A 27,018-nucleotide genomic window follows, 5' to 3' on the forward strand; every position below is an offset into this window, starting at 1 on the left:
GTTTTCTGACTTTAAACTACATCAATTTCTAAGCTTTACTGTAGAAAAATAGAACATCTCAAATCTGTTGCAGTGTTTTTGAATCATCAGTCAAGTGGAGTGAACAGGGAGGCTTTCACTGCTTGTTTTTGTAGCGATCTGTTATAGTTCGTCTGTGTATTAGTCGAGGTTTCCCCCACAGTCTGCAAACAGCACGATGAGGTCATCGTTATGGGTTTAAACCCAACGTGGGCTTAATCTGTAAGATAAGGGCTGGATTTGGATTTAGCTCTAAAAAAGGGTTACAGAGCTGTAACTGCTTAGTCTCTGGGGTCATACAGAATTTTGACAACGAAATTCTCAGTCATTCATTAAACATTCAAGTTTCATTACTTTTAACTCTGATTCATGATCTGTATTATTAGAAACATGCTAGATTTTTCAGACTATATATTTTCTTTTTTAATACCGCATGAAAACTACAGATTCGTCAGACCAAAATAAAGTCTGAGGCATTTTTCTGAAGCTGTGCAGGAGTTTCCAAAACAGGGGGCTGTGAAAATTTCACTTTGATCAGAGGCACTTCATGTACTTTGCACAATGGGTGAGCCCCTCCTTCTGAGCAGCCCTCTCTTTTACAAAAGCGTTTTTAGATTAAATTATAATTTTATATATATTAGCATTTTTTAAAGTATGTACAGATTTGTATAAAAAAAAATAAATCTCTAACTGTGTTTTATGACTTGTTTAGAGTAGCTCAACCCAGTGCTGGACATGCCCAGCTATTATAGTTTGAAGAAGAGGTTATCAAATGCAGATTTTACTGTTGATGAGATCCTAACAAAAAAAAACGTCATATTACATTTTCCCAACTAAGATCCATGCACTGCAAAAAAAATGTAATCTAAATAAGTAATATTTTCTTAAAATAAGTGCATTTTGTCTTGAATTAAGGAGGTAAGCGAGACACTTTCCAATGAAACAAGACAATTTACATTTAAAATAAGAAAAAGCAACTGCATTGTCTTATTACAAGTGCATATAATCTAATTATCGTATTTTAAGAGTAAAAATACTCATCCTATTGGCAAATCATCCCATTAACCTACTAAAATAATGGTAAATACACTTGATCTAATCATTATTTTACTTATTTCTAGTTAATTTCTGCAGTGTGCAATTTACTGAAAGAGCAGCAATAGAAAACTTGTTTTAACTTGTTAAAACATGGATGCCCCCCTTGTTTTAGGGGTCATGTTGCTGATAATGAAAACTGCTTTACAAAACACAGAACGGTACTTTTTATTTTGGATAACCAGCTGTTTACAGCCTTTCATTATAATTTAAATCGATTAAAGTTGTTGAAAGAATAAGGATTACATCGTGGGGGAGGTCCCTTTCAGGTGCCAGCGAAAAAATAGGGTCAGTAGAGATTGCAGACATAGGATAATAAAGGAAAACCTGCCCTTCATCTCCAGGCTGTGGCAGACGGAGCTGGCAGCTTATGCGGCAATTAAAGCGTCCTCCATGCACAGGGCGTTAATAGGTTTTGAAGGGATTTACATTCTGCTGTCCAGTCAAATGCTAGATGCCTTGGGAATGACATCATTTTGATCACCTCACATACAGGCTGACCTCCTCCTCCCTGTTTTACAGTGAGGTCTCAGTCACACACAAACCCCTCTGCGCTCTGTACCTGCGCTGGGCCCCTGTCTCACCGGGCTCTGTGCGTAACGGCGCAGCTCTTCTCTGATTGGAGGAATCCCTCCCTCCTTCCCCTCCCATCTCGCTCTTGCTCCTCATCAGTCCTGTTTACTATATGAGACCATGGTATAAATTCCTGAGTGTGCGCAGACTGTGTCCTTAGAAGATGATGGAAAGAGGGAGGTGTTTTATTTTGGCTCTCTATGCCGTTCATTGGATTTAAACGCTGCTAAGCAGGTGCACCGGATTCTGAGAAGGAGGAAAAAATATCAGCTTCTTACCGGGTTGTTATTTGAAATTCGATCCTTAACTGTCGAGGAAAACACATGCAATCAAAAACGATGGAGTCCTGCTGTCCGCACTGAGGTAGGAACCATTTTTTGAACGATAGGAGAAAACATGAGAGCAGGAAAAGGCGTCTTCCTTTAATATGGTTATAAATCAGTCAGAAGGTGTTTTTATCTGATGCTGTCAGTAGATGCAGCGGTGTTTGGAGGACAGGCGGCGATGCGCTTTGGAAACATCCTGGATGCAGTGGCCTGTAACAGCGCGCAGCCTCCTCCTCCTCCTGCAGCTGATGCCTCCATCACTCCACTAAAGCAGGACTGTTAGGAAGCAGGATCAATGGGATGTGAATGATGTGTTACACCAGATGTGTCTGAGTTGTGAGGTTTCTGCTGAGGTGGAAAATTATAATGAGGTAAATTTTTTTTTTTTTAGTTGATCAAGGTTAATGATTCCTGCAGTCAGTGCATTATTTTCTTTTTTTACCATCTGTATTGTTAATGTGGAATTAATAGTCATAATTGCATCGCTGGGATGCAGACAGTCTGCTGACAGCTCATGCATCAGACCAAATCTTTATCACAATATTATCAAACATCAATAATATAATAAACATTGATTAAATTGTAAAACTCAGACTCTTAGGTTAGAAAATATCGAAAGTGCACTCTAAAATTTCCTTCTGATACACAAAATGATGTCCAGGTTATGTGTTCTCTAAAATAATATTTGTTTTAATATACTCTACAATGTCCTGGATTGAAGTTGGTATTTATCAGGTAATATATTTTCCTCTTTGTCATCTTAATCAATGAAAGGCTTATGTCCTTGAAACGCTTCAAAAGGCTCTGACAAGAAATGATAGGTTTCCTTTCGTTGTTAAGCACACAGTCGCTGTTGTCCTTGGAGACGTGCAGAGCTTTAAAAAGCAGAATTCAATAAACTGCTCTTATCCTTTTCAATACACAGATGATGCTGTTTCATGTAAAAAGCCAACAGTCGCCCATAGATCATTACTTGCTTTCCATTCCTACCCTCTTTTTGTGATTATTATGATGCTGTGGCACCATCAGTTCAGTTAAAATGAGTATTTTCATTTAACAAAAGAACTCTCATAGTTGTTTTTTTTTTGTCATTTCTTCAGAAAAAATATGTTCTCAGATATGATATAGGTAAAAAGTGTGAAAAGCATATGTAGCTAATGTGTGGTAAAAATGTAAATGTATTTTTTTGTGTGTAGTAATATAACTTGAAAAGTTTATAAAAATCAAAACATTATAATAAAGAAAATCACTTGATATTTTGGCAACCCTTTTTCTTGCCAGTATGATATCACTGTGTTCTCCTATGATAGCTATTTAGTTACAAGTGTATGAAGAGAGTGACCTTTGTCCATTTATTTTTGTTAAATATCTCTGCATCTCTTAGAGTACTGGCTCCTGTCTTGTGTCACCGCAGCCATAGTTCTTTTTTGGATTTAGTTCTAGGAACCTATATGCCTTGGAAAGAAGGTACATGTTGTTTTTAATCATAAACCATCATTATCCAAATTAAAGTAACATTTTTTTTTGTTTTTTGTTTACTTGTCAAATTGAAAGGGCTATGTTGAAAATGTTCTGTGAAGTCTAAGAGTTCCAGAGGTCATCCACTCCAGCCAAGTTTGCAGGGCTTTTGGAAGGGAGAAAGACACAGGCCCATATCATCCCAGATCCTCCACCATACTTAACCTTGACTAGGACAGCTTTTTCCTTATAGTCATCATTTGCTTTGCCACAGACCTACCTGAAATGTTTACTGCAAAAACCTAAACCAAGTCAACAAAGATGTCTGGAGTGTACTGACAAGGAACTTTAGATATTTCCTTAAATCCTCTCTGCTTTTCTATTCATAATTTCAATAGAAAGGAATAGAATAACCCTACTGAGAACATTTCTGATTAAAAGGAATCATGAAAAATAGACAAATAGAAGTACACATATGCACAATAAAACAGAAGCCAGTGTGTGCATCATAAAGTCCATGGAAAGAAAGCACTCGACTACTAAATTAAAAATTCCTGGAAACATTAATTAACTTTAAAAGAATCCATCAAAAATGTATTTCAGGTACATTTATTTTATACTGATTTTTAGAGGAGTACCAAAATTGTGACTTTACATAAAAGTAACTATCTCTTAAATGTAGCCATACTAAAGATTGTTTTTTTTTCTCAGTACTTAAGTGTGAAAATATCCTACTGTTGAAAAATGTGAATACATTTTCTAACTTGTAACACATCTTTACTAAGATGCCAGGCAATTTATGTCTTAGCTTTTTAAGTGAGTTTCACAGCCTAACATACATAGAAGAAGAGAGATGATTGTTGGACAGGTCCTTAACTAATTAGTTTGGGAATGTTCAGACTTAATTAATGTTTTTAGCTGAATGGTGTTTTGTGTCATCCGAGCATTTTTTCACACAGTTTGTGATTTAGAAAGTCTCTGAATTTGGGAAGCATCCAACCTTTGAAATGCACTCTATGGATTTTATTGTAGCTTACCAAGCACATTAAACCACTGGAAAGGCATTTCCTTTCAGCTAATTTTATGATATTTATATATATTTATATATTTTGTCTTTACAGCTTCCTTTGCTCCAGTCTTTTTGATGGCGCTCGTTCATGAACCCCATGCCTCCTCCCCCACCCTGTCTGGCTTCAACACACCCATTTCTGACCCACCGTCTTTTCGCCGGCTCGATGCCGAGACCCCCTGTACCCCAGAAATGGACCTCACCCCGACCCAGTGTGTACTCCGGAACGTCCTGTCCATAGACACGGGGGGTGCCATAGAGCCTGGAGGAGGACAGGGGAAGACCCTAGGGCACAACCAGACACCTGGCGAGGAACAGCAGGAGCACTTTGCCAACAGTGTTTTGAAACTACAAGAGCATGACGGGAGCAGTGGGAGGAATGAGGAAGAGGGGCAAGAGCCGGACAGCTCTGTGGTCAGGAGCCAGGCAGACAACGCCAGGTTGCAATGCCAATCCACCGGAGGGGGAGGAGGGTTTTTGGAGGGGTTGTTTGGGTGTCTTCGGCCTGTCTGGACTATGATTGGCAAAGCTTACTCTACAGAGCACAAACACGACCTGGACGGTAAGTCTATTTCTGTATAAAGTGAGCAAGCTTCAATAAACTTTGTTGTTAATGATTGCTTTAAGTTATTTATGACAGAAGCCACTATCCTCAATTACATTCCCTAGTTAAGCTTTGATATGCTAATTGAATGATCTTATTTGCCAGTTTAATTACATTAAGCAGTAGGTAGAAAAATTACTCCCACAAAAGCCACGTTGTAAATAAGCACTTTCCCTGACAGGAATGAGCTGCTTCCAGGGTAGCAGACTCTATCAGAGCTGGAGCGTGCTCATTTTCCCCTGATACCCCCAACCCCCCTAAACCATCCCATCTGATCTATTTGCCTGCTCGTGCCCACCTCCCACAAGCACCACCCACCCCCTCAGTGAAACCCACTCCCTGTGACGCTGTGTTGTTTATGTCTGCAGCCACTACAAAAGCACAGGGCTCCCCCGAGACTGCTCTTCCAAATCTGCTTCATGAATTATTCATAGCCACGTTCTGACCCCGCACCTCTCATCTCTATTAAAGCAAACCTGACACGCATGCACATGGACAGATGCACGCGCACAGACACTCATCTGCAAACTGAAACACTGATATTAGCAATATAAGTGAAATAACATGCTTAATGTTTTGGAGAAATATTGTACCTCATATAAGAGACAGAGCTGGCTTACACCCTTCCCTGGCTGTATTGCCTTTCGATGTTTTATCACCCATTGACTTCACTTTTTCCCCTCCTCCTGTCTCATATTGTCTCTGCTTTTCATCCACCTCTTTTATCATCCCCAGTCCATCTGCACCTCTATGCTCTTCTATTCTGTACAACGGTGTGGCTTAAATGAACCACTTTTCAACTTGTAACAATTGCTTACATTCAACATTTCTCAGGACCTGATTGTTTTTTTGTGGTGGATATCAGGAGAAACAAAAGGTATCCTGTTACTTATCAAGAGGGTTGGAGGAGAGCTCATGTTTCCAAATCAAAGAAGAGCCGAGGATATTCTCACATGTCAGAGCTGGACTGATGTCTTTACTACAAAAAAATTGAGACGCCCATTAGAGGCGGAGCACTCAATCGATCACTGCTGGGCATTAATCATTCATTTCATCCTCATTAATATGATAAATGTGTCTCAATACAGCTCACTCTACTGCTGTTCTCCCCGGGTTAAGAACAGCAGCAGAGCGAATGGGTTATATGTCTCTTGGATATTAACAGTCATTCTTTAGGCACATAGAATACAGCAGTAAGGGAATCCCCCCCGACCCCACTACCCCAAACTCCCTACTGTCTATTCACTTACCAGCCTCAGTAATACTTTGCCATCTCTCTATACACCCTACGACCAGCCATTAGCCTCTCAAATCCTCTCCATCCTACAAACCCCTTCTGAGTTGTTGAACCCCTGTTTGTGTCAGCCCCTCAATGGCACTAAGTAGGATTTAGGAGTCTGAGGGAGAATTACCCACAAGAGATTAGAGCTTCCCTGTCTGTATACCGAGTGTCAGGTTAGGAGGTTCATACAGATATCAGCCATGGTCATATCTTGTTATGGCTTCCTTCAGCTTTTCCATGCTTTACTAAAGGTTAACCTCCACTGAGGTAGTGTTTTTTTTTATTTTGTAAAAAAAAAAACTGCTTTTATTTTCTGCTTAAGTATTCATATAGGAAATTATCTTTTTTAAATTACATTTTTTACATCTGTTTTCATGTTGTACTTAAAAAACTGATGTAGATGATGACAGAAGTATGCTACACTGTATATCTCTCTAATATGGTACTGAAATGAAACTGATATTAGTTGTTGGTAACAATAATCCGTCTAAGCAAGCTGTCTTAAAATTTGAAGGCTCTTCTATGCTCTCTGATCTTTTGTTCTTTTAACAGATTTTAAATTGGAATAAAGTCAGATTCTGATCAAGAATGCCTCACTAAATTCTTCCTTTATTAAGTTGTAAGAAGCCTGCTGAGACCATAGTAAAAATCTGTCTCCAACACGATGTTTCCATCTTTAAACATCACTGTTGGTGTATTTGTTATGATGTGTTCTCATAAGATGACACTTTCCCTGAAATTGATTTTGTTTCCATGATATTAAGCATGAAAGTTTAATAGATATCAGCACACTTTTTCTTCAACAGTGGAGACTTTATCAAGACTTTTGCGGTTGTGTCAATAACTGATTATTTTCATTAAAATACTGGACTTGCTGCTTCCAAATCTCCTTAAGGCTCTCCGCTAGTGGCCTTGGCTTTTGGCCAACTCCTCTGCTTATGAGTTTTCCTTTTTTTGTGGAAAGGGACTTGAATATTGTTAGTTCATGATGATATATTGTTCTCTCCACTTATAGATTTTGTCTTACTAGGACATTCAGAGCTGCAGAAATATGTTTGAAATCAGTGCTGGTTATTGTTTACGTCAGTTAGCCATGCATTTAACAACTTGATCATACAATTTAAACTGAGAGAGATTAAGAAATTATTTATTACAAAGGATTATTAAATTATCTTGCAACACTTACTGTTGGTGTTGTTTTAAATGTTGATGGCTGTTGGCAGGATGAATATCCTGTAGTTGACTATCATATAGTAGTTCTGAATAGAAGTAGACTAATAAATCATCTGGTTAATGCTTGTATTGTATTCTTGTGGTGGCATGAGCCAATAAATGTATGAGTTGACTAATTCATTAGTATTATTACATTCAGTAGCCATACCAAGATCATGTGAAATACATATATTTTCCATTTCTCCTTTTGCTTTCCATTGAGAAGGTTTTGTTTGATTTTTTAAAATAAATATTTCTTTCTGTTATAACTTAAATATATAAAATTTGTCATTTATTATTGTGTAATTTTTATTATGTAAAAGCAATATCAGGTTGAAATACAGGTCCCCCCAAAAAAGTGTTAGCATATAATGTAATGTGTAATGTAAATCCCTTTATTGTGCCTCAATGGGGAAATGAGTTCTCTGTATTTTGACCCATTCCCTTGGGGAGTAGCAGGCTGCCATTGTGTGGCTCCCAGGGAGCAATGAGGGGTTAAGGGTTTTGCTCAGGAACTCAGAGTGGAGGATGTGGGGATCAAACCAGGTACTTGCAAACTTTCCAGAACACAAGCGCACTATTCTAACCCAATAGGCCATAATATATCAGTAATCTGTAAGATTGATATCAAAACTATTGACCTTAAAAAATATATATTTCTGTCAGTCTCTAGTTCTGGAGTGTCTCTGACTAAAGCCACTGTTGTTGTATGACACTCTAATAAAGACATTACATTAACTTTAATGAAGTTAATGAAATATATGGTCTGTTCCTAGTATTGTGCTGCTTAAGGTGGCTGCATAATGGAGTAGCTCTGCTTGATTGCTAGTTTCTCCATTTGTTGATAAGAGTTTCTTTTTTCTGATGGGTTTTGCTTCTGGTTTTAAGTGCTGTAAGACCGGAAAGAATTTTTCTGATAGCAATTTTTTTTTGGATACTTGTGGTGATGTGTAACCACAGCTAACAGAGCAAGTAGATTTATTTTTTTTTTACATCCGGGAACAGCTTTTTAACATCTCTAAAGCTGAAATAGTACATCAACTACTTACAAATTACCAGCTAAGTTGAAAAGTAGGTGCCTGAAATGCAGAGCAGGGGCTATAATCATGCACAATGTGAAAACTTTAGGAAAGAAGTTAGAAGAACTCCAACCCTAGCAAAAACCCAGTGACAATATCGGCAATGCAGCAGTATGTGTTTTATTAAAATGTGGCTGCAAGATCATATTTCAGACTCCAGCGTTTCTCTGCAATGTTTTCTGACCATGTGAGCGAATAAAGATTTTAAGACTGGAACATTGAAAGGAGGTGGGTTGGCAGTTATTGTGAACAACAGATGGTGTCATCCATGACATATTACTGTGAAGATTTGTCACTGCAACCCAGATATTGAACTACTGGCAGTTGGTTTCCGACTATTTCGACTACCGGTATTTGCCCTGGGTGTTTACCAGTGTTCTTTTAGTAACCATTTACTAAAACATTTAGTAACAATCTAGTAACCTTCTTCCATTACCACTGAATGTGAGGTAATCAATTATGTTGTTGTTGTTAAGCTCCAGACACATGTGTATTTTTGAGGACAAAATAAAAAAAATTGTAATCTCAACATTTCTTCTTTTTGGTCATGCTCATTGCTCATCATTTATATGTAAAGTCATTTCAATTAAACTGTATTGATAATGGGAACCCTTAGGCCTTAATTTATAGACTAGCAATGTTTGCTCAACTATCAGTCCCTGTAACATTAAAATGTATGACAAATAACAGTATACGGACTGGTTTTAATTCCCTTGTATGTATGGGTTGTTAAGAATATCTGAAGCAAATTAAATGTCCTGCTGCACATAGATTTAATGAGAAAAGACGGTATTTGATGATTTCCTTCAATTGATATAGCCTACCCTATATTTTGTATTACATGCAGTAAAAACTGTATGCTTTATAATATTACATTTTAAAGCAAGTCATCTTTGAAAAAAGATTTAAGAAATCTCTGTAAGATCTTCTCCTTGGCCTTATTAAAGTGAAGCAAGACTCACTAAGAATAGAAAGAGGATTCTCAGACACAGTATTGCCTAAGTGTTTCATCATTCAAGTTCAACTGATCTGTAGTCAGTAGAGGTCAGTGCAATGATTACACTGTATTTATAACTCACATGCTCCTACTTACCGGGTAACTTCACCTAGAGCTTCTTCATTATCTTTTTGTCTCTTCAGAGGAGTGGGAAGTTCCTTTTGAAGAGATTTCTGACCTACAGTGGGTGGGCAGCGGAGCCCAAGGTGCTGTCTTTCTAGGCAAACTTCACGGGCAAGAAGTTGCTGTGAAAAAAGTGCGAAACATAAAAGAGACTGATATCAAGCACCTGCGGAAGTTAAAGCATCCCAACATCATCACTTTCAAGTAGGTAGACGTGATTAAATGGCTTTTTAGACTAGATGTCAAACTTCTGAAGACATTAATAACTGATTTAAAATGATTTTCTTGATTTGTTATTACTCGATAATTTGAAAAAAACAACAAATTAACATATTTTTTAAAAATGTATTTTACACATAATTCGACAATACTTTTTGAAAAATATTATTTCTGTTTTGCATGTATTATATGTTAAAGAAGTATATATTTACTTTTCCGTTTCAAAGGTCTGAGGTGCAGCACAAATTGTATCTATCAGCCATATTGATCTCAGTCAGTGCACTGTCACTGCTAAATACATGGTGATTGGCCTATGTATGTATTTCATATGCAGGGCATGTCAACCCATGAAATGTCAGGGTCTGTTTCACACAATAGTAGTTACCTCCTTAAAACTACTGGTCTTCTTTTTAGATTTTACCAGATAAAAAAATAAGTTTTGTCTAAACGTTGTTAGGTCTATTTTAAGGGACAATGTTTTATCAAATTTAAGACATAAATTATGTAAAGTGAGCTTCTGTGAGAATCCTAAATTATGCATGCATGCATTACAATGACTGCTTTGTTTCAAGAAATTATTAAAGTAAGAAGTTTTGTCACAATCTTTCTAAAGATAATTTTTGCTCAATCAGTTGTTAATGTTTTATAAGTAGCTGGTTAAAGAGGGCATTGAAGTGTAAATTGGCAGTACAGCTGAAACTTATAAGCAAAATTATGATAAAAAAAATAAAATGCTGAGGCAAATCTTTCAATTTCACTGCAAAACAAAAGAAAAACAAGCAACAAAAAAGGCAAGGGCCCCTCAAAAAAGAGATGTTTCATCTCAAGGGAATATCATTTAAATAAATTTCCCTTTCAAAACTCTGGGGGAACTCCACTTGATAGCTCTGCATATGCTATGCTAAATAGTATGATGTCTATTTAAATTGAATGTATTCAAAATGTCTCATAAATATTTCTTTGTTATGTTATTTACTTACCTAAAGGCCTCCAGAACAGGGGAGCAAAACTTAAGTTTTATTATTGACATTTTAGTTTAAAAAAACATTTTCTTTGTTTTTTCTCAGAGGTATTTGTACCCAGGCTCCTTGCTACTGCATCATCATGGAGTACTGTGCTCAGGGACAGCTGTATGAAGTCCTGCGAGCGGGCAGGAAGATCACACCCTCCCTGCTCATGGACTGGGCCATGGGCATCGCCGGGGGCATGAACTACCTTCATCTGCACAAGATCATCCACAGAGACCTCAAGTCACCCAAGTTAGTTTGCTAAAAATCCACACGTTGACCACATCAGCACGAGCTTAACGTAAGAATAATAATTAGGTAAAAGTAGGTTCAACATCATTTATCCATGAAAGAGGTAAAGTGTCAACACAGATTAAGAGAACTGAGCAGCTATTTTTCCCATTTTACCAAGAAAGCTACAGATTTAGTTGTCAACATGCTCAGGATGGTGACCTTGAGTTAAAAAAAAAGAGAGAGATTTCAAAGGCCTTGCAAGCCTTTGTAATTATTATGTTTTACGGAAAAAAATTACTTTGATATAATATGAGACTAAACTACTAACAGATTAAATTAAGTGATTTTAATTGAACATATATATTTAATTTCAGCATGCTCATCACCTATGATGACGCAGTGAAGATCTCTGATTTTGGAACATCCAAGGAGCTTAATGACAAAAGCACCAAGATGTCTTTTGCTGGAACTGTGGCCTGGATGGCTCCTGAGGTCATCCGCAATGAACCCGTTTCAGAGAAGGTGGATATTTGGTAGGTGTCATGACCCTCTTGAACTTTGCTTTTCCTCTTTGTGATCCCTGATGATTTGTCTTTTCAGTCACCAAATCAGCATAGAATCTCATTAGCGTCAGTCTACCAGCGCAAAGGATCCTATTTCTAGAAAATCTATTCAGCATGATGTATAATATCTCATTACATGAAACTCTATAGGGTCTCCACCATATCTGATGGGTAGCCCTATGTTAAGCTTTATTCCCCCACCACCCTACATTTTCTACCTCCCTATTTCTCCTTTACTACAATCCCTCCTTCTTCCTCTCCATCCTGAAAGGAACGCCAGCTAATTTAATAATTGATCTGCCAGATGCTGCAGTGCTCAGGAGAGGCTGGAATAACCTTCCAAGCCTTCGGATGGGTTGGCCCTCGGCCAGCAGTGCATTAGCTGGGAGTGAAAATAGGATTAAAAAGCTTTTGATGTAAAAAGAAAGCAAAGCCAGGGCGTGTAGTGTACATTTTTGCTGAAATCTATGTAAATCATTTGAAAGGAGTCCATAGCACAAAATGAGTAAGAAAGCAGCATGTTGGGGTTAAGCATTGTCAGATGGTACACATATGGTGTTTTTAGTGTTTTAACAATGAACAGCGGCTGGGCATAATTCCTTTTAGGTAAACAAATGAAAATTAGAAAATGTAGCTATGTTTAAAAAATCTATTTTGAACTGAGCTAACAACCTCATACCACACTGTCAAATTAAGCTAGAAAACCCTAAATATGTTCTTAGAAAACGTAAATCATTTACAGCCAAAATGATTCACAAAATGACATGGATGTAATATATTTCAGATGAAAAATTCGTCACACAATTTTTTTTTTCTACAAATCATCAATCATTACCAGGTCCTGTTTCAGACAAAATTGGCCATGTAACCACAGCTGGTGCTTCTTCAAGATATTGCTGAAAGCTATAAATAATAGATTTTAATGAAAACATTCTGGGAAATCTTTTGGAAAGCTGATGGTAACATAAGAAACACAGCAAATTTATTGTTAATAACACAGTAACATATATATATATATATATACTTTTTTTCAGACAGCATATACAGTGAATACAGTAAATTCTGATTTCGTTTTAAAATACACACTAAGATTATTATGTTTTTTTTTTTAAAGCTACAGTGGAGGAGTTTTGCTACTTTTTGAATGCATGCTCTGTTTAAATGTTCCTGTTTGCATCACTCATACATGCTTACTTTTTAAAAGAAGATTAGCTATTTCTCTACTACTTTAGACTCACAACCAGTAAGGGAAAATGGGGACGAGCATGGGGGATGGCCTTAAGTAAACATATCACCAGAATGATTGACAATTAGGAGGACCACTTATTTTGATGATCCACCTGGAAAAAGAACATCCTCCACTATACCTATAATAGTCTGAAGTAAATAACTTATGGGCCTATCATTTGGCATGTAATTAATCCCAAATATTATATCTATTTAACAAATAATGTTAAATACAATCAAATATTTATTAACATAATTCATTTATGTTTATATTAGTTATTATTTTACATTTTATAGCATAAAAAATGTAAAAGAAATATAATATTTTGAAGATTTTGCATTATGATGATGTTGTGAGGAGAATATGTGCATTTATATTTAAGTAATTAAAATTTTCAGAACAAATGCTGAGTTTTGATCCACATTTGGAGAAAAAAAAGCACACATCTCTTATCGATGTCAAGTCTTCATGGATGTTACTGCCATGAATAATGAGTGTGGGGCTGAAGGGATGCTAAAAATACACATACATTATTACATGTGATGCAACTAGCACCTTGGATACTGCACATGCAAGCCAGGCGTAGTCACTTAGAGCTGTTGCAGTGGTTACCATTCTCTTGGGTATGCTGTTGTGTTCTTACATTCAAATACAAATATATTTCTTTAGAATATGTTGTTTCCTATTTTTGTAAAAAAAAAAAATCCTCTCAATTGTTGTTTCCATCTTTATAATCTGTAATGAAAAAGGAGAAATTAATGTGTATGCATTAGTCTGTTGCAAACTAAGTAGGATAGAAAATTTATGTGAGATATTAAGTAGTACGATTTTATTATGTTAGGAATGTCAAATAGTCAATTTTTTTGGCTGCCTTGCTCCTTTTCAGCCTTCATCAGTATCAACATGTCTGAAAGAAACTGCGTTCCATTTTTCTGAAGGTCATTTGGTGTTGTGCTGTGGGAGATGCTGACGGGGGAGGTGCCCTACAAGGACGTGGACTCCTCCGCTATCATCTGGGGAGTGGGAAACAACAGCCTGCAGCTGCCGGTGCCTGATAGCTGTCCGGACAGCTTCAAGCTGCTCCTGAGGCAATGCTGGTGAGGAAGATGGAGTGATAAAAAACATGAAAGAAGTTATTTAAGCTGGCAGCTAGTAGAATATTAATTTACCTGTTTTACAGGAACTGCAAGCCAAGAAACAGGCCGTCATTTCGACAGATCCTCCTACATCTTGATATTGCCTCTGCAGATATACTGTCTACTCCACAAGAAACTTACTTTCAATCTCAGGTGAGATCATTTTTTGGTGGAAAAAATGATGCAGGGACCAAACATTTTCTTTATTACCCATTTTGACTGAAAAAAAAAACAGGGAGCTCCTTAGTCTACCGGTAATTAAAGAATATTTATCACATACTGTGCAGTGAAGGAGTTTGGTGTCTTCTGGGAGGATTTTGATCTATTTGATTTTTTGTCATAGACAGTTTAAAATTATTCAAAGTTCCCCCCAAAAATTAAAAGCCAGGCAAAGGCAATTCAAGTTAATACAATAAGCAGTTTTCAAATGATGATTTCATTCATTGAGGGAAAGAGTCATCCAAACCCACCTTGTGTCCTGATGAAAGGTAAGAGTTCCATTAACATATTAATCATTTGTATTATTTGTAGCAATGGGTCTATTAAGAGGTGGAGGAATTTTTGAATCCATTCTTTGTATTATTGTTTTTTTTTCTGTCACAGAAAGGTTTTTAAACATGATCCAACTTTTTAGGTTGATGTCAATGAATCCAATTGGATTCAAGTTTTTTTTTTGTTTGTTTGTTTCTTGTTGAGCCGTTCAGAGGTTTTCTTGCTGGTGTAGCCAGCAGCCCTTATCATTGCCTTGAGACTGGAATATTTAACTGTCTTCATGATTATTTAGTTTTTTTCCAAAATGCTTTATTAGTTTTATTTTGTATATAGTAAGATGGCTATTTCCTTCTTCCAAAAAAAATCCAAAACATATTTTTTGTTTTTTAGGGGATGCTTGTCTGTTTTTTTGGTCAGCAGTGGTTAAATGCAGTTTTTGCCCATTAACTATGATATATTTACTTCCCTCCAGCTTGAGAGATGACAACGATTTTGACTTAAATTGCATAAGATGCCTTTTTATATCTTTAAGCCTACTTCATGTTGGCAGGTAGGTTTAGTTTATGTGGTTTCTGGAGGAAATGAGGAAATGTAGCAGTCAAAAGTGTTATATTTTCATTTATGTCCCAGTTGTTTGGATCACTTTTTTCATTTGATCAATAAAAAAATTGTTGAACGTAATAATTTTTTTTTCCATGCCAACTATGTTTGTTTATTATTAAAAAATAGTTAGATAATGTAAAACATGTCAGTGTTATAAGCAAGCAAAAACTTGCTTTTCTGCAGCACTGCAATTTTCATAGCTGGTGTTAAAAATGAGACAGAATCCAGGGATTGAGTCAGCTGTAATAAAATCCGTTATGTATTTATTTACAGGAAATCTATTCATTAAGTCCAATAGAGAAATAAATGAACATTTAGTGAAGTCTATATGGGTTTTGTATGTCTCCCCTGCCAACATCACTCATTCTCATTTTGCTGACAAGCTGCCACCATTTTCTCTCAGCCTACTGCAGTAACTATATGCATAGGCAAGTGCACAGCTGCAACCGGGCCCCCCAGTCTCCAGGGAGCCAACTAATAATACCTGTCCTTTCAATCACACTGCATCATTGTTGGTTGCTTTTTTCCCCCCCTTTTCTTTCCGTGTCAAATGTTTTTGCTGATTTGTGGCGTTTTATTTAAGCTTCAGTTCACAGGTCAAGGAAAGAACCTTTATTTCATATCATGTGTGATGGGGAAGGACAGTGTGTCTACCTGTGTGTGGTTGGGGGTTGGAAGCTTACTACCAGTGTGTCTGACCAAAGAAAATGAGCAGAGGGGGGTACTGTTGGAAAACATGCCTTTGTGGGTATTAATTTACAATGAATCTGATTCTGTTCAATCTTAATATGGAAAATATAAACCTCCATCACTCCTATCCTTGGTGCTTTATTTTTCCCTGCCCCCTTTCTTGTGGTTGAATCCCTGCCCAGTTTTTTGTTCTCCTCTCTGGCCCATAATGGATTTTTCTTGTGACATTAGAAAGAAGTATTTGCTGCCAGAGTGTATTGATTACTTTAATGGTAGAGAGCAGAGCAGAGAGTGGAAAAAAGAGGGGACTGGAGATGTAAAGAGAGTGCATTAGGTTAATAAGAAGAGCTTCTTACACAAGCAACTCCAATACACATGTATGTGTCTGCACACACTCATAAATCTGACTTACTTAGTCCTTTGATATGACAAGTATCAGATAACAGCTGGCATGCTCTGCTGCACAAAGGAAAATGCCCATGCCGTATTTTTGTGTCTTTGTCTTTTAGGATCCACTGCAATGCACTGTAAGTTTGTTTTTGCTTCCTGGGCATTGATTAATATCTGACAGTTTAATAGGTTTAATTTCAGTGAAAAGAAAAAGCTAACTGCCCTGCAAATTGAAAGTGTTTCTCCCTCTAAATCAAGTTGCAAATAAAATTGTCTTATGGTAGCTTCACATATTAATATTAAATAAAGAATGTGGACTTAAGTCACGGTTCATTTTCTCAGTGCAAATGAAAGAACTGATAAAATACTCTATGTCTGAAGCGGTAAAAGCTTTTGATAATGTGTATCAGTCACCGTTAGGCAGAGATTTAATTATCAATACTGTATGATTTTACAGTATATACCACAAACTTTCATGTAATTTTAAAACATCTTCATATTGAAACAATCTTTCGCCCTCTCTCAGCTCTAAGATCTCAGTTTTTGTATTTAAGAAGGATCTTGTTCCACATCTTCAAAGAACTGATTGTAACTTGTTTGTGTTTATAACTGTTATTATATGATGTAAATGTCTAACAGAATCTTTATTAGAAAGCTTTGTGTGTGTGAATGAATGCATGATGTGTTTGGTTGTGTTTGTGGCCATTTGTATGTCTTCTCCTATTATTGTATATATTTTCGTATATGTCTTGTTCTGTTTTGGGGGTTGTGTGGTTTTGGTTTCTTTTTAAGGATCCCCTTGAAAATGAGATGGTCCATCTCAAGAGCCTTATCCTTTTAATTTCAATTAATATAATAAAATGTATATACTTCATGCCTGTATTCAAAGCTCTAAAGATGTTTCTGAAACAATTTTCCATAACTGCAAATATTGATTGACTACATCGTTAGTTTTAATGATTTAAATTTTTTTTGTGATTGGTTATTCTTAATAAATCTTTGTTCCTGTTTGTTGTGAAGACCTGCTAATAAAGCTCATTACTATTTCGATTTTGTAGTTGATACGTGCAGTAAATCTGGGTAATTAACAGTCAGTCTTTTTTGTTATGTTTCTCCAGGCGGAATGGAGGGACGAGGTGAGACATAACTTTGAGAAGATAAAGTCTGAGGGGACATGTCTTCACAGGCTAGACGAGGAGCTCATCAAACGTCGAAGAGAAGAACTCAGGTTAGATTTGCAACGAGACAGAAAAGCCACCATAACAAGTTTGCAAGCTGCAGGTTTCTACTACATTTCTATTCTCCAGAAATGATCGACTTTATGTAAACATTACTTTTTTGAGTCCTGGGGTTCGTTTCATTATGGATTTAAAAAGTTATTTTGCGACAAGCTTTGGATTATCACCTAAACACAGACACATCATAACATGACAAGATCTTCAAGTGAAGTGAATTCTTTTGCAGGGCACTGTAAGAGGGGCATCATAGAAAGGCTATTGTCAGTAAGCATCTTGACCTGCAGAAGAGAATCGTCTGAGGGCTTTTAAGATAAGATGTTGTTCTCAAAAGAGAGCATCTCGCATTGTTATGCTCCTGGCAAAAGTTAAAGTCACTCCTTATCTAAACTGTAAACATGTACAACGTTTTTGTACCTGTATGCTTCCCGTGCTTAATTTTAATATTTATTGTTTAAAAAAAATGCATTTAAAATCTACGAGAAAGCATCTATGTGTTTCTTATATTCATGAGAGGGTTTTTTTTTTTCTCAAAAAAATTAGTAATGGTAAGCAAAAACACCAGTTCAATGTAATCTCTTGATCTATAACCACCATCATCACAGTAAATATTGGAGATAAGGCTTGAGTCGTGACATTATTGAGCTTTTTCTCTACATACAGACATGCTCTGGACATTCGGGAGCACTATGAGAGGAAACTGGAGCGAGCCAATAATCTCTACATGGAGCTCAATGCTATCATGCTGCAGCTGGAGATCAAAGAAAAGGAGCTGCTCAAGTACGAAAATTTCCCTGTTCGTTTGTTCCATTTAACGTGATTAGGACCCTTCTATTTTGGGAAAGCTAAAATTAAACATGCTATAAAATGAAAAAAAAAATTACTAGCTATGCTTTTTACTGCACAGTTTGGATGTCTTTGCCTTTGCTCTCATGTTTCTCGCTGTATCCATTTTAACCAGTGATGTCCTTTATGTTTGAATCCCAGGAGGGAGCAGTCTCTGGACAAGAAGTATCCCAGCTGCTTTAAGCACCACAGCTCCAGACAGTCGGCCTCCTCCAACTCCATGGAGAAGCTCATGAAGAAACGCAATGTACCGCAGAAACTGAATTCACACAGCAAGAGGTAAAACAGAAAAAAGAATAGTTTATCCACAGCTTCACACATTACTACTTGATTAAGTTCATTAAGTTAACCTGGTACCAAATCAAACAATAGGCTTTTCTATGTTTTGCAGATTTTAAGGGGAGGTGGTTCTTTTTTATGCAGTTAATCAAAGTTTTTGATTTAATTTTGTTTAAAAGTCTCTCATATATATTGAATGATTTATAAATAAACATGTTTAAGGTTTATTCGAACTATTTTCTTATACCAAAAGTTAAGTAAATAAAAAATAAGAATGAAAACCTCAGGAAAGGTGTCTTCTGTGTCTCAAGAAATTAAAATATCAAAGGTTATTTGATTAGAAATAAACAATGTTTGTTCTGTTTACAGACCAGACTTACTGAAGTCTGAGGTCATCTTACCCAAACTGGACTCATCCATGACCCAGGTCACCATACCCAACAAAGGCTCCACTTCCCCTGGCCGCTCTCGCCGAGGAAAGCCTCGATACAGAAAGGCTGGTAAAGGCAGCAGCAGCGACTTGGCTCAACTGAAGGCCACTCTGTCCTCGTCTTTAGCCATGATTAATGCCACCGCATCTATGCCTAGTAGCAAGCATCGTCTGGACCCCACTGCGGCAATCAGGGGTCTCCAGCATGACCTGCTGCTTAAGAAGATGTCCTCCTCCAGCCCCGATCTCATTTCAACCACCCTGGAGGCAGAGTGCCGGAGAAAGGGGCAGCTGCGGCCTGGCTTAGACAGAGCGGGCAGTCAGAGTGCCTCAGCTGGTTTAGAAGACAGCGGAGAGACAGAGGGGCCAAGGGAAGGGCAGAACACTGGTGTGGGGGGTGATGACTTGGTGGAGACACCCCCACGCAGCAACACCCCCAGCGAAGACGCAGCATCCATTCCGTTCTCCAGCAGCCCCGATTCACCTTGTGGAAGAGGGGCAGCTGCAGGGAGGTCGTCTGTACTGGGGAACTCCCGGGTCTCCCATGAAGGAGAGGAAAAGGAGGAAGGGACAGTGATCACACGCTCACCCAGAAGTCAGCGCCGCCTCACGCCTGCAGCTCTACTGTACAGAGCGGCTGTCACACGCAGTCAGGTAAGATTGTTTTAGCTGGGACACTAATCTACAGGGACACAAATACAAATAAATGCAAATAATTACAAACTATAATTACAAAAATACAAACAATTGGTCCAAAGGTGCAAGTTTACAGATTTCCCTTAACAGTGTTGCCAAATTATTCAGATGTTTCTCTACAGTGGCTGTTGTAATTAAAATTCAGAAGCTTCTGGATGCTTCCGCATTCACGACCCAAACATTTCAGCAGCAGGCTTTATAGAAAAAAAAACTGATTTCCTTTATCCCTTAATTATTGCATATGCACATAAGAGAATTATATGTAAAGAAGCTGTTCTTTAACATTTCTATATTACATTTATGTTTTAAATAAACTGTTATGATCCCAAAAATGTATTTTCTCTTGTTAAAACTTGAATATTCTTAATAGAATAAGTCAGAATAAGGTTAACCTGCGTCTTCTGGTTTATGCTCTTCCCCACAGAGACGTGGACTGTCTTCAGAGGAAGAGGAGGGAGAAGTGGACAGTGAGGTTGAGCTGCCCAGGAGAAGGTGGGAATAATGAGATTATCTAGAAATGTAATTTTCATCAGGTATTTCATAAAAGTTTAGAATTTTCATTTGATAGCCACCACAAAACCATTTTGCTCTAGACCAATAAATAAGCTGGTTGTATGATTGAATTAATACTGAAAATGAAATTAACCAAAATCCTATTTTTACTAATTGGATAAGTGAATTTAAAGTTACAATTGGAATAATATAAAAAACTGCATAAATAAAAAACTTGAATACAGTTGACGGGCTTATATTTTTATAAAGAAAAATTATTATTAGGTATAGTGGAGGATAATCTTTTTCTGAGTGGATCATCAAAATAAGTTGTCCTCCTGATTGTCAATCATTCTGGTGATATTTTTATGTAAGGCCGTCCTGCGTGCTCGTCCGCATTTTCACTTACCGGTGGTGAGTCTGACATAGAGGAAAAATTGCAAATCTTCTTTTTGAAAGTAAGCTCGTATGAGCGAGTGAAAAGTGAAAAGGACGTGTCTTTTCAAAAATGTGTAGAAATCTTCCACTATATTTTTAATACTTAATGAAGCGTGTGTATTTGTGGTTATTTGTTTTTTTTTTAAGTGGAGAGGGCAGGTTTTTTCAAAAATCCTCCACTATACCTTTAAGGGCAAACCTAATTTAACGTGGCCTTCATGTGGTATGGTAAAAATTATCCGTTCTGCCTGTAAAGTGGTAATTACCAGTGCATTGTGTTTAAGTGCTTTTGTCAAGTCAGAGAAGAGGAACATAGCTGATCCACATTATCCTGACTTGGGCAAGACATTTATAGGATCATCTCCTGGTTCCAGTAAATCATGTGCCCCCTGGGATACACTACAGATCAAATGAGAACATTGTCTACGTCAGAACACAGTTCGCACAGTTCACACCAGCTGCTGTCCTCCAGGGACTGCCAGCTAGCATCAGATAGAATCAAACAAAAACAAAAAAACACATGTTTAAATGGTGATATTGTAAAAAGAAATGTACGTCACAGCATTGTGTAGGGCTACTAGCACAATGAGACGGAAGGTTTCACAATGCAGTATTTATTCATCATAAAGAATTTAATAGGTCGAAGTTTGCCTCATATTGGCAACTTTCAGAAGTATCATGAAAGTCGTTTTTTGGTATTTACAATAATTATGATACCACATGAAGGCTGCTTAAGTATGGCTTGGAAACATTTGCTATACTTCTTGTGTAATCCTTTAATAGATAGGTGCCTCCCTTCCACCTCACCCACATAATCACGAGGTTAAAAAAAAAAGGCATTTGCTGAAACAATCTCTTGAAACATTTGTAAATATAGTCCTTTCTTGTTAACATTTCCAGCTGAGTGCTGCATGTTATAGTGAACAATGCAGGCATGTATGAGTTGGATTGATGACATTGTTCTGGCAGTAACAGGTGATGTGTGGGGGATTATTTTGTCTGGTTTCGTTTTTTTTTTATTCATTTATTAGATTCATGTATTTTTTTTTTTGTACTGAAAATATCATATCATAGACTCTCTTTAATTTGTTTGCTTTATTTCAACAATAATTCTAACAACTTGAATTATTTGCTGTTACAAGCCCAATTTGTAGTACATGGTGAAGACATTTGTTTCCTTATACGTCTGAAACTCAATAAAAAGATTTTGAATATGAAACCATAATTGAAATAATCTTTTCTTCCTAATACCATGAAGATTTCTTTTTTGGCAAATAATTCTAATCAGTTTTAAAACAAATTATAAAGTAACTAAACCTTAGATATCTATTGCAATTAAAAAAAGTTGTGTTTAATATGGCATAAACCTAAACATAATCAATTAGAATATCAAGTAGTTACTTAATTTTATTCTTTAAGTTTTAAAAGTGAAACTATATTATTTCTTTCACTGTTGAACTGATAAATGTGCAGCAAATAGTTAATAGCATTCTGCACAAGTAGGGAAAAACACTGAAGGGGATAATTTAAGAATATGATCTCTCACAAAGTCCCACATCCAAAGATGTTAATTGAAGGTTTGGTGGAAGGAAAAAAGACTGGTAGAGAATTTTGCAGAACATAGATTAAAAAAAAAAAAAAAACTCTTGAGAGGATTGTAAAGCAAAGCACATTCTAGAGTTTAGAGGAGATAAGCCATATTTAACAAAACAGATAAAAACATAAAAAAATTCAACTTTACTAAGATGCATCTGCATGGGTTGAATAAGGAATGCATTAGATTAGGAAAAAAAAGGATTTGAACAACAAACTTTGTTCCATTCTTTTCGATACATAAAGTATATCGAATTTCAATTATTCACATCTTTGAGGCATATTCTGTTAAATGCAAAATTCCAAATTATTACAATTATCAAATGAATGGATTTTTTACAACTTATTCCATGCTGATTTGTACTTTTCTGTGGTGACTTTTCATTTAAAGGTTCAGATTTCTCCTTTCTATTTTCTTGCAGGCGGCCAGTCAGCATCTCCAAATGTCAGTCGCTGTCAAACTTTAGTTTAGAAAACTTATCGGTTTCAGACGGCGAGGAGGGAAACACCACAGACCATTCCCACAGTGGCACGCCTGATGTAGTCAGCACCAACACAGACGAGCGTCTGGATGACAAAAGCGACGATTTGCTCTCTCAGGGCTCAGAAATCCCAGCCGACCCCTGTGATCCGAGCCAGCTGGGCTCTGATGGGCTGTCAGAAAGGGAAGCTGAAGTACGACAAGTTAAGACGCAGCTTGCTTTGAGTGAACATAACTACGAGGTAGGTGGGAAATACATAGACTAAAAGAATGAAATCAGATTGATTTGTAAAAGAAATATGTGGATTTAGGATGAATATGTAGTGAGTGTTTTACCTCTGATAGCAATAACAGTTGTTTCAATAAGAGAATCAGAGATTGGGTTTCTGCAGGGAATTGATTCAGAAGACTAGGGTTTGTTTGGGACCATTTATACCAATCTTTGTTTTATAATAAGACACTAATTATGTCATTTTGGGTTATTTTAAGGGTAGCAAGCAGTAATTTTACGTGAAATTGCAAAAGGGATCATGTTAATCATTCCGAAGCAGGAATTTAGGAAGCATTAACACAGATGTTATAATATGGCATCAATCAGCTTTCTCTATACCCTACTAGCTCCGTGGGCGGGTCTAGACAGGGGCCAACAGGGGCCCGATCTCCTGTAGAAATGGTCCTGGCACATTACAGCCCCTGTTAGTCCATCCATCCATCCATTATCTGACACGCGTGTCTCAATTGGTGTCGCGAGGGTTGCTGGTGCCTATCTCCAGCTGTCAACGGGCGAGAGGCGGGGTAGCCCCTGTTAGTCGTAATACTGATTGGTAAATTGGATCTAATTCTAATTTAGTTTTACAGTTTTATTCCAACAATTAAAAATTCAGGTGTTGCACTTAAAGCTTAATTAACCAACTTAAGTAGCTTAAGAAACCAAACCCACCACCTGTGACTGTTATTAAGGGAAAGACAGTGGAGCATGTCAGCAGTTTTATTGAAAATACGGATGCTGTGTGCAAAAAAATCCCAGCAGCCACTGCACTTTCATAAGATGCTCTACCAGTTTTGGGTGTGCAGTGCCATCATCACCTGGCTTAGCAGCCTCCTATAACACAGTGTCCTGATCATCCTCCCCACCCTGACTTTGAGCTTCTAGCGTTGGGCAGGAGATTCAGAATGCCAGAGGCTAAATCCAGCAGGATGAAAAACAAAATTTTAACTCAAGTCATCACAATACTAAACTCAAATTTTGTGTTGTGATGTGTGGTTTGATGATGCTTGTTTTTGTGATGTTTGTTAAATTGTAAAATAGTATTCCCATGTTTTTATACTCTTACCCTCCTCCAAACTAAATTTCTCTCTGGGAAAATTTTAAGTCAAGTTGAGGTTTTAGTAAGTTAGGTTCACATTTATATCACTGCTGTATCTCGGATCGGAAGAGCCACAAATAGCTCTTTGCTTCCAACACTCATTTAATATATCAAACAATTAAGTGTCCTGTTTTTTGTTTCAAGCTTTTGTTCTGTACCCCCTGGTACATTTGGTCTAGAATTACCAACTACAGTAGCTGTAAACATAACTTCCCATTTGAGAACCTCTCCATGTTTTTTTTTTGTTTTTTTTTTTCAAGAACAAAGACACGTTTGTTTTCTATGTGTTGCAGTAAGGTGAAGTCTTTTTAAAATAGGTCTGCCTCAACAGAATTTCACATCAAAACATCTAGACATAATCAGATAGTCAAACATTGCCTAATTAGACTCAATATTAGACATTATTTATTTATCCAGCAGGGCCTGTACGATGACTCCGACTGTGACAGTGCAGAGCTGGACCATTCATGCAGCGCAGAGCCCAGCCAGCCTCCAACTAACTGGTGAAGAACAACAGGCCTAAACCCACAAGATCTGTACATCTGGCCTCTGCATTCTTCTTTGACTCGGTCAGACAATAATAAACCCAAAAAGAAACACTGGAGAATTGAAGAAGAAAGGAAACAAAGACTTTCTCATAAAAACTCAATTACAGATTACACAGATGTGAAACTAAAGGATAAACTCCTCTAACAGACAACAGACAAAGCAATGACTGTCCGTTCATGTCTCCAGTCATCTTCCATGCTGATTTTTTTTAAATTAATTTCTGTATTTTATACTATCCAGTGAAAATGTTATTGAAGATTCTTTATAAGTGTTAACTACACTTATATCTCAAACTCTACTGTCATTATCTATTTCTTTTAAACATTATGCACTTATTTATTTTACTGTGAACTGAATGAAAAAATGTTTACATTTTACGTTATTTGTTATCATTTATTACCGTCGTTTTTGATCAAATTGTTTTCATTGTCACTGTTAATATAAGATGTAAAATGAAATTTTTTTTATAGAGATTGTATAATTGAAGGTGCTGAAGTTTCTCAGCAGGGGGCGCTATTATATAAAGACCTCATAAAGCTTTTACTGGTAGAATGTAACTTTACCTGCTGTTTATGTCTGATCAAAAGAAATAGTTATGCAGTATTGAAGTATTTTGCAGAAATAATGTCATTTTTTGGGGGAGAATTTGAAGGTTTGTAATTCAAAAAGCATGCTTGTCATTTTAAAAAGTATGCATATTTAAGATGTTGGATATTTCAGTGTAGTGAATATAATTTCCGTTACTAATAAAGCCAACCCTGGTATGAAGAACATGTTGATAGAAAAAAAGTCTACATGTAGTGGTGTATCTCAATAACTTGGAAAACATCTGAAAGGTTATACATTTTAGCAACTCAAAAAGTGAAACTTATGTCTTTGATTTATTACACACAGACCCGTATATATTTTTTTAATGATTCTAACCCAAAACTCAGGTGTTTGGAAAGGTTAATTAAATAACATTTTAAAATAGGCCATATATTTGTCTAGGACTCCCTTTGAATTAATGTTATCTCCAATCTAATTAGATTTTAGGGCGATTAGGAAGTGGCTCTGCTGAGGTAAAAAAGAAGCCCAAGTTCCTTCAAAAGAAGTCTTCAGCTAATCTATTTATTAGGCTTGGTGTCACTTTTTCCTCTCGACAATTTTGCTGGCCAGTCAATCACGATAAGGAGGACTTTATTCAAGTAGGGACATAGTTTGGCAGTGAGGGCAGCTCCATACACCGTTCCGTTTTCTTGTATATCTATTAAGCACATGTTTCCATTAATACTTTTTGGATACAGTTTGCTGTTTCTAATGAAGAGTGTTAGTGAGATCTTTTGTTTACAAAAAAATCTTTCAATTTATGGAAGTTTTTCATTGAGCCTTTTATGAACACTAAGCAACTAATAAAAAAAAAAAAACTATTACTGCGTGTAATAAGTTTGACTTTTTGAGTTAAATGAATAAAAAAGCATTTTGTGATATTCTAATTTATTTAGATGCACCTGTATTACGATTCTTTTACAAATGAATCATAAAAAAAAAGCAGTTTTGATCCATTAATAAGATGTTTAGAACTGTTACTGAATGTTGTGCTCACAAACAGAAATGTGAAAAAATGGTTGAATATTTCTGCTGATTTCTTAATGCAATGATTGTTATTTTTATTGATTTTTTTTGCAGTCATGAAATTAGCATGGACTGCTGAGACCATGCATCTTGAAATTCAGCATTTACCAAGGACACAAAGCTTTACATATTGTTGCAACGCTTGCACCAAGAATGCAATGCAAGGCCAAAATTTGACCTTTCTCTCATCAATATATTTTATAGCCAAGAATGAAGTGGTCATAAAAGTGGTGCTGATATTCTTGTCTTTTTTTTACCTTGCACTTCAGCTTAGAGCCGTTCCAGATATCAATACAAATTAGAACACCTAATAAGCTAAAATATGCAGCTTTTTTTCTGTCAGGTTTTTTGTTTCTATTTACATTTGTAGGGCTTTTGTAATCCATTCATCCCCCTAAAAATGAAGTTAAAAATCCTCGGAAAGGATGAAATGTTGCCAATGAGCCAGACTACTGCCCTCTAGTGTCCTCAACTAATATAACAGGGGGTCGAACTGAAACATTTTCTACTGCATTATTGTAACTGTACAATAAATATATTTCAGAAACCATTTGAAAATAAAATCCAACTTGTAAAATTTCAAACTGTGTTTTTTAATGT

At 36.6% G+C, this 27,018-nt stretch overlaps 1 protein-coding gene across 2 annotated transcripts; it reads left to right on the forward strand.

The window, feature by feature from the left end:
• The first annotated feature begins 1,790 nt into the window (after positions 1–1,790).
• On the forward strand, positions 1,791–27,002 carry LOC119788986 (mitogen-activated protein kinase kinase kinase 12-like). 2 transcript variants are annotated; one of them, XM_038293828.1, is made up of 14 exons: positions 1,791–2,049; positions 4,592–5,101; positions 9,857–10,040; positions 11,123–11,314; positions 11,671–11,829; positions 14,026–14,184; positions 14,268–14,376; positions 17,517–17,626; positions 18,297–18,413; positions 18,621–18,758; positions 19,128–19,842; positions 20,309–20,376; positions 22,830–23,130; positions 24,676–27,002. In XM_038293828.1, exons 2-14 carry the CDS (start codon positions 4,615–4,617, stop codon positions 24,760–24,762), a joined length of 2,826 nt encoding a protein of 941 aa, XP_038149756.1. In that variant the 5' UTR covers positions 1,791–2,049; positions 4,592–4,614; the 3' UTR covers positions 24,763–27,002. The 2 variants fall into 2 exon arrangements, with proteins under 2 accessions (XP_038149756.1, XP_038149678.1); XM_038293750.1 differs by having other exon boundaries at positions 1,792–2,049; positions 24,673–27,002.
• Positions 27,003–27,018: the final 16 nt, after the last annotated feature.

This window comes from Cyprinodon tularosa, unplaced genomic scaffold (genome assembly GCF_016077235.1).
Source record: "Cyprinodon tularosa strain WSP-4 unplaced genomic scaffold, ASM1607723v1 ctg10, whole genome shotgun sequence".
NCBI lineage: Eukaryota > Metazoa > Chordata > Actinopteri > Cyprinodontiformes > Cyprinodontidae > Cyprinodon > Cyprinodon tularosa.

Excerpts from the sequence above, each read along its gene's own strand:
- LOC119788986 (XM_038293750.1), top strand. The coding sequence starts at position 4,615 with ATGGCGCTCGTTCATGAACCCCATGCCTCCTCCCCCACCCTGTCTGGC. Across the intron at positions 14,185-14,267 it reads CTGCTCCTGAGGCAATGCTG|GAACTGCAAGCCAAGAAACA; the intron begins GTGAGGAAGATG and ends CCTGTTTTACAG. Across the intron at positions 18,759-19,127 it reads CTGAATTCACACAGCAAGAG|ACCAGACTTACTGAAGTCTG; the intron begins GTAAAACAGAAA and ends TTCTGTTTACAG.